Genomic DNA, 8,408 nt, shown 5'->3' on the forward strand with positions numbered 1-8,408 from the left:
AGGGCTGGCCTCTCTCCCCCTGCGCCCCTCCCACCCAGCGCTTATCTGCCGGTGAGGAGGCCGGAGTTTATCAACGCTACACTCAATTATGCTGCCCATCTGTCTCCGCAGCTCAGGGGGACCTGGCACTGAAGCGGCGAAGGCCAGGCCATCGATCACCACCACCGCTCCTCCCTCCGGACCCTTGACTCGGGCTCTGGGAGGCTGGGTGGAGGCTGCCGGGAAGGGGAGAGAAAGGAGGAGAGGGAGAGGCTCCCTATCCACCAACCACCTAGAGGAGCGCACGGTCGCAACCCGCAGGAACGCGGGGACCGAGCGGGGGGCGGGGAGGGGCGGAGCCGGGGCGGGGCGGGGCGGGGCCGAGTCGGGGAGGGGCGGGACTGAGCCGGGGGGCGGGGCAGGAGGAGCAGCCTTTAACAACAGCTTCTCCCAAACTCTTCGTTCAGAGCTTTGCCAAGGATCTGAGCTTAATAGGGAAAGCAAGGGACCATTCCACACTTCATACCAAATCCAGAGCAGCTGCCTGGAGGAGGTGAGTCCCACATACCTTGCAGAGCCAGCTCTTGCAAGAGAAACTTTGCCCCTGGACTGGGCAGCCCTGCTTCCCTGACTGTGGCCCCAGGGCCTTCAGTCTCCCATCACTGGAGGCCAAGGCTGGCCAGCAGCCCCCAGCCCCCAGTCAGAAGGCAGGCTGAGGTCGTGTGCAGCCTGCTGGCTCTGTGTCCCCCTGGTGCCAGGGCCAGCCACACTCACACAGGGACAGTGTCTTCCCTGTGCTGTCCAAGTGGAGGGGGGTTTCCCTCTAGCCTGAAATCAAGGAGTGGTGTCTGCAGGGGCCCATCAGGTGGCTCTGGGGGAGGAGTAGCTGAGGACCCAGGTCAGCTCTGAAGGGATCTGAATCTGAGGCAGGCTCTCTGGGCCAGCCCTGTGCTCTGCTCCTATAAGGCAGACTTGGATCCACCAGGCAACAAGCCTTGGCTGGGCTGGTGGCTCAGGTTCTGGAGTTCGAGACCTAGGTTCGAATTCTGGCCCAGCCTTGTGGAAGCGGAGTAACCTCTGGGAAGTTACATAAGCCCTCCAAGCCCCGGGTTCTTCCGCAGCAGGTCCACACTGAATAATCCCTTCTCCGCCTGCATTCGGGGTCGATGGGAGGCTCATCTCTTTCACCGCTGGTGTCTTTCACAAGCACCCTCTGTATGCCCAGCCCTGCACTCAGTGCTTTGGGGTTGCGAAAAGCGTGTCAGACGTGGCCCCTGCTGCAAGGAGTTTGAAATCCAGTTGGGGGAAATGTCCACACAATCATTTGAACTCCTGCTCACCCCGGAGATTATAGATAAAAGGCAATTAGCTTTCTCTGCAGCTCCCGGCAGAGATCACTAATCAGCCTGCATGAGTGGGCATGAGTGGGCATGTGCAAGACAGCCTGAACCCGTGTTGGCAGGTGAGTAGGCAGCTCGGTGCTCCTCCCTGGAAGGGGCTGCGTGCTCAGCAGCGAGGGGGAGGACCTGTCTGGGCCACTGCCAAGCCTTGGGATCAGGGGTGTGGCCAAATGTGAGTCATCCAGCCACTGCCTCTCTCTGGGTGCTGAACCCCAGCCCTGGGCTCCTGGCTGAGGAGGAGGCCCTCTGCCTCCCCCACCTGCCTAGCCAGAGGGGCGTGAGGAGGAGGGTGCTGCCTGGGGTAGAGGGAAAGGCGACTCCTGGGAGATTTTTAATTAAGTCTTAAGTGGCTCCTTCACCGGCTGCACACATCTGAGCCTCTGTAGCACAAAGGTGTTAGAACAAAGGTGTTGGAGAAGAGACACCTGTGGCTCAGTCAGCAGCCAAAGCCAGGAGGATGCTCGGGCCTAGCAGAAGACCCCCTCCCCAGCCCCGCAGCCTTCTCTGCCCCTTCGGAACTGTCCTGGGCTCTCCTAATCATTTTGCATTTTTCAGCCCTGCCAGAGGGTTACTCTGTAAAGGTGTGACGGTTTCTCTGTCTCTGCCCATTGCTTCCCCATGCCACCTGGCGGCCACGCGGGGCCGCAGCGGGCGAGCTCAGTAGGGGCCTGTTGAGCAACAGGACCCAATTTCCGCTCCCCTGAGAAGTCCTAGAGCTGCAGAGTCTCGCAAGCCCGGGGGATGACCGGAGCTGGACGAGAGCTCACGTTTATTGAGCTCCTTCTGTGTGTGCCCCACTCCGCTCCCTTAACCCTGATGACCACCTCATTTTAGACATAAGGAGCCGATGCTCTGAGAAGTCAGTACGTCTTCCCAGCGTGCTCTGGTAGGAAGGGGTAAGTAAAAGCAAGATGTCTCTGCCGGTGGGTTCTGCTCCCTCCTGCCAGGCCTAGGCAGGAGGCAGGGGCCTCTGGTGTGTACGTACAGGAGGACGACTGGCCTAGGTCCAGGCCTGTGACTAGGTCATCCTGGGACTCAGCTGGTTCCTGCCGCCTCTCCACGCACACAGTAGACTGCAGAATCCCGTACCCTCTTCCTGCCCACCGCTCCCTGGCTTGGGCGGCCAAGTCTCCCGGGCTCCCCTGCGCACACGTGTGCGGGCCTGCATGTGTGTGGACACGTGTGTTTGTTTGCTCTGAGTTTTATGTCAGGACACACACACACCCACGCAAAACCTCTGTGCATTTTAAGTCACGGTTGTTTTCCCAGCTTCAGAAATAGCTGCAGAGGAAGGTGGGAAGTAGTCAAATGTAAACAGGAGTACCGCTCTCCTGCTCAGGCGAGGGTACCCCGCCTCCAACTGCTCCCCTCCCCTCCCCAGCATCCTGGAAGCAGGCTGAGGTGGACACAGAGTCCCTCTGGCCAGCTGAGAGGCACCTGCCTAGAAGGCAGTAGCACACATGGCCCCAGGGGACAAGAATGGGCAGGCAGCTTCCTGCAGCAGCAGCCAGGCCTGGGGACGGAGAAGTCAGGTGTAAGTCGCCCAGCCTCTGGACTTGGGCGGACTCCCGTCTCCTGACGCTTACCAGCTATGTGTCTTGAGCCAAATTCTTTAACCTCTCATGAACCTCAATTTCGTCCTCTGCAATGGTGTGTGTGGGGGATTAATGCTTATCTTGTCGACTCGTTATGACGTTATGACCATTAAGTGAAATAAGATATTCAGTCTTTGAAGAGCCCGGGCACATCTCAGGTGTGCTGTAAGTGCTGGGTGATTCCCCGATACCCGCATTTGAAACACTACCTGAATGGGACCTCTGCTCAGGAAGGGACTGGGCCCAGCAAGGCCCCCTGGTTTTCCCCCATGTCGGTTGTAGGCCAAGGCTGGACTTGCCTCCAGGGCCATGGAGCCTGGCCTTGGGATCTGTGGGAGAGCCTGGATTACCCATACCTGGGAGGGGGGAAAGAGCAGGGGCTTTGATTCTACACTGGGGGTAGGGGGGGACCTCCTGGGGGATGGGGCCCTGGGGCCATAGAAATTGATTCACACAGTAAAATTCACTGGGCCCCTGCTGTGTGCTGCTAACACAGTCATGACTGAGACAGGTTCCCAGCTGGAGAGCCATTTCCATGGGATGGGGTCCAGGCTAGGAGAGAGGGGAATGTGGGGCTCTCTAAAAGCATGAGGAGGGCCCCATAGGTCAGCCAGGAGTGGGAGTTTGGAAGAACCTTCTGTAGGAGGTGACTGACCTTGAGTCTCAAAGAACAGCTAGGCCTTGTCTGGGAGACAGAAGGAGACATGGGAAGGGGGCGCGTGGCAGGGTAACTTCAGCTTGAGAATGCTGTGCACACAGGGTAAGCGGGAGGACAGCAAGAGAAGCCAGGAGGTTGGCTATGGCCAGGTCATGTACCTCACCTGCCGTGCCAAGGAGCCCAGGCCCAGGCTTCTTCACCCCACCTCCTCCTTCCGGGGAGCTTGGCCAGGCTGCTGGGCAGGTGGGAAAATTGCTAAAAACCGAAGCCATCACGAGAAGAATCCCAAGCCGACCCCAGGCCACACCAGCCACTTCCCCAGCCAGTCTGGGTGTGGGCTTGGGGACCACTGCCTTCCTACTTCCAGAGTCTTGGGAGCCCCCTTACCCGGAATCTAGAATTTGTACTGTTTCCACCACCCCCTACCCACACTGCTCAGAGGGGTGCCTGGAAACTCTCACTTTATTTTCCATTTACCTAGTGAGCCAAGGAGGGAGTGGGGGAGATGTAAGAAAGGTAGGAGAATCTGTTCCACATGTCTCGGCTCAGAAGGACCGTGTAGATGACAGAACTCCGGGATCCTCTCTCCCCTGCAGACATGCACGCACGCATACCCCTTCCTGAGTTATCCTGGAAGCTTCTTGGTTCATTCTTGCCCTCCTCCCAGGAAGACTTACTCCCTCAGCAGATAATAGAAAAGGACACTAAAGCCTTAGAGTGGGATGCCTGGGTGGCTTAGTGGGTTAAGCATCTGCCTTCGGCTCAGGTCATGATCCCACGGTTCTGGGATCGAGCCCCGCATCAGGCTCCTTGCTTACCAGGAGCCTACTTCTCCCTCTGCTGCTGCCCCTGCTTGTGCGAGCTCTCTCTATTCTCTCTCTCTCTCTCTCTGACAAATAAATTTTAAAAAATAAAGCCTGAGGGCTGTAGGAGAGAACCCAGGAGCCCTGGGTGTGGCCCGGCCCACGTCTCTCAGCTCCTCTGCCTTCCGCAGTCAAACAGGGGTGACACAGGTGGGGGGAAATGTGTTCTGCTTCCCTGCCTCCTCCTTACTCTGTATCCTCTTCTTCCAGGGCTGCTGCGATGGGGCGTGGCGATCAATGAGCCAGCCCAGCCCCAGCCGACAAAGATGGAGAGCCGTACCTGGGAGGGTAAGAAGCGATGCCCACCCATCCCCACGTAGAATGACTGTCCTGGGAGGGTGGCTCCCTGGGCCCCGGCAGGGCTCCTGACCCTCAGCCTGCGAACTGGCCAGAGTGGAAGGACTCCAGACTCTTCTTGTGGATGGTCCCCTACCCTGCAGCTCCATCATGAGGCTCCTCGTGGCCCCCCTCTTGCTGGCCTGGGTGGCTGGTGCCACCGCCGCCGTGCCCGTGGTACCCTGGCGTGTGCCCTGCCCCCCTCAATGCGCCTGCCAGATCCGGCCCTGGTACACACCCCGATCATCCTACCGCGAGGCCAACACCGTGGACTGCAACGACCTGTTCCTAACAGCCGTGCCGCCCGGGCTGCCCGTGGGCACCCAGACCTTGCTTCTGCAGAGCAACAGCATCGTCCGTGTGGACCAGAGTGAGCTCAGCTACCTGGCCAACCTCACAGAGCTGGACCTGTCCCAGAACAGCTTTGCGGACGCCCGAGACTGTGACTTCCGGGCCCTGCCCCAGCTGCTGAGCCTGCACCTGGAGGAGAACCAGCTGACCCGGCTGGAGGACCAGAGCTTCTCGGGGCTGACCGGCCTACAGGAGCTCTATCTCAACCACAACCAGCTCTACCGCATCGCCCCCAGGGCCTTCGCCGGCCTCAGCAACCTGCTGCGGCTGCACCTTAACTCCAACCTGCTGAGGGCCGTCGACAGCCGCTGGTTCGAGACGCTGCCCAGCCTGGAGATCCTCATGATCGGGGGCAACAAGGTAGATGCCATCCTGGACATGAACTTCCGGCCGCTGGCCAATTTGCGCAGCCTGGTGCTAGCAGGCATGAACCTTCGGGAGATCTCCGACTATGCCCTGGAGGGCTTGCAAAGCCTGGAGAGCCTCTCCTTCTATGACAACCAGCTGGCCCGGGTGCCCCGGCGGGCCCTGGAGCAGGTGCCTGGGCTCAAATTCCTGGACCTGAACAAGAATCCGCTGCAGCGGGTGGGGCCCGGGGACTTTGCCAACATGCTGCACCTCAAGGAGCTGGGGCTGAACAACATGGAGGAGCTGGTTTCCATCGACAAGTTCGCTCTGGTCAACCTCCCTGAGCTGACCAAGCTGGACATCACCAACAACCCCCGGCTGTCCTTCATCCACCCCCGCGCCTTCCACCACCTGCCCCAGATGGAGACCCTCATGCTCAACAACAATGCTCTCAGTGCCTTGCACCAGCAGACGGTGGAGTCCCTGCCCAACCTGCAGGAGGTGGGTCTCCATGGCAACCCCATCCGCTGCGATTGCGTCATCCGCTGGGCCAACGCCACGGGCACCCGGGTCCGCTTCATCGAGCCACAGTCCACCCTGTGCGCCGAGCCGCCAGACCTCCAGCGCCGCCCCGTCCGCGAGGTGCCCTTCCGGGAGATGACAGACCACTGCCTGCCCCTCATCTCCCCCCGCAGCTTCCCCCCCAGCCTCCAGGTGGCCAGTGGAGACAGCCTGCTGCTGCACTGCCGGGCGCTGGCCGAACCGGAACCCGAGATCTACTGGGTCACCCCAGCCGGGGTCCGACTGACGGCTGCCCGTGCGGGCAGGAAGTACCGGGTGTACCCCGAGGGGACCCTCGAGTTGCGGAGGGTGACAGCAGACGAGGCGGGGTTGTACACGTGTGTGGCCCAGAACCTGGTGGGGACTGACAGTAAGACGGTTAGTGTGGTGGTTGGCCGGGCTCCCCTGCAGCCAGGCCGGGATGAGGGATGGGGGCTGGAGCTCCGGGTGCAAGAGACCCACGCTTATCGCATCCTGCTGTCTTGGGTCCCCCCACCCAACACAGTCTCTACCAACCTCACCTGGTCCAGCGCCTCCTCCCCCCGGGGCCAGGGCTCCCCTGCTCTGGCCCGCCTGCCACGGGGCACTCACAGCTTCAACATCACCCGCCTCCTTCAGGCCACGGAGTACTGGGCCTGCCTGCAAGTGGCCTTTGCTGATGCCCACACCCAGTTGGCATGCGTATGGACCAGGACTAAGGAGGCCACTCCTTGCCACAGAGCCTTAGGGGACCGGCCCGGGCTCATAGCCATGCTGGCTCTCGCTGTCCTCTTGCTGGCAGTGGGGCTAGCTGCCCACCTGGGCATTGGTCGGCCCAGGCAGGGGGTGGGTGGGCGGCCTCTCCTTCCAGCCTGGGCTTTCTGGGGCTGGAGCGCCCCCTCGGTCCGAGTGGTGTCTGCGCCCCTCGTCCTGGCCTGGAATCCAGGAAGGAAGCTGTCCAGGTCTTCGGAAGGGGAAACACTGTCCCCACCATTGCTGCAAAATTCCTGAAGCTCAGCCTGCTCGCCTCAGTAGACAAGTAACTAGGACTCCTTTTTACCGAAAGGGAAGCAGTCTGGGCCAGATGCCCTGCCAGGAAAGTGACATGGACGCGCGTGCTGGAGGCCTGGCGGCTGGACCGAGACAGACGGGGCTTTGTCGCTCCAGGAGCTGCTCCTACTGCCTCCAGAAAGTCGCCGTTACCTTCTGGGGGCCTGTCTGCTGACATCGTGAGGAGCATCTCCGAGGAACAGGAAGGACTCTGGCTGGAGCCTCCCATCTCCCTAGTTGTCTGTGTGCCCAGAGGCACCTGGGCCCCTGTTTGGATGTCCCCTGCCTCTGTCCCCAGGCCCTTGGCCCGGGGGAGAAGCCCCCTCCTCTTCTCTTTGTACAGTTTCAGTTGCTTGCTCTTTCCCTCCTGGGCAAGGGCTGAGGGAGGCCTCTCCTCTCCACCTTGGGGGACCACTCTCTCAGTGGGTCCCCCACCAGATCTGAAAGACGTTTGGGGAGAGGGATGCCCAGGAACACCTCATCTTGGCAAGCCCGGATTGGCACTGCAAGGTTGACTTTCTACAGGCAATTTTGTACCTTTGTGGAGAAATGTGTCACCTCCCCCCAACCCCATTCACTCTTTTCTCCTGTTTTGTAAAAAATAAAAATAAACAAGAATAACAATAATAAGGGGGAAAGGAAACAAAAGGAAAAATCATCTTTGACTACTAAGTGTAACTCTAAAGGCCTCTTCTCAGGGATCTCTACACACAGCGGTTGGTGTGGGGAAGGGCTGGGACGGGACAGGAGGGGAGAGGGAGATGGTGACAGAGGGCACAGGTGTTCCCTGGAGGTCTGAATCCGGGCCTGCTCCCCAGAGCCCCCGTACTGTGAACGGGAGAGCTGGGGGCAGAAGGGCAGAGAGCAGGAGAGGCTGACGGGAGAGGGAGGAATCACAGGAGGCAAGGAGAGGGCGGGAGAGGAGAATGGAGAAAAGCTCAGAGAGATGGAGAGAGTGGAAATTTCCATCACCATACATTGTCACCCCTTCTCTTTCCCTGATAAGCAATTAACATGCCAGTGCCTAGGAAGCACTTCCCGGCCTATTTCTAATTAAACAAACCCAAGAGGCAGAGTCATGCAGAGAATTGCAAATCATCAGGACAGCAAGAACTTTGGCTCACTGGGGCAGAAGGGAGTGTGGGGCGATAGAGGATTTGGGGAGGGGAGGACTGTGGGAGAAAGAAATTGCTGCATTGATCTTTCTGGTCCATTTCAGCATCATTTGCAATGAGCCTGGTTTGCTTTCGCAGTATTTTCTTTTTTAAAGACAGATTGACTTCTTAGG

At 59.6% G+C, this 8,408-nt stretch overlaps 1 protein-coding gene across 1 annotated transcript; it reads left to right on the forward strand.

Moving 5' to 3' along the window:
* Window positions 1-4,942: 4,942 nt before the first annotated feature.
* LRRN2 (leucine rich repeat neuronal 2) lies at window positions 4,943-7,081 on the forward strand (the record flags this gene model as incomplete). Its single annotated transcript, XM_080824964.1, has 1 exon — window positions 4,943-7,081. One exon carries the CDS (start codon window positions 4,943-4,945, stop codon window positions 7,079-7,081), a length of 2,139 nt encoding a protein of 712 aa, XP_080681090.1.
* Between the last annotated feature and the right edge of the window lie 1,327 nt (window positions 7,082-8,408).

Source organism: Martes martes (assembly GCF_963455335.1).
Source record: "Martes martes genome assembly, chromosome: 15".
NCBI lineage: Eukaryota > Metazoa > Chordata > Mammalia > Carnivora > Mustelidae > Martes > Martes martes.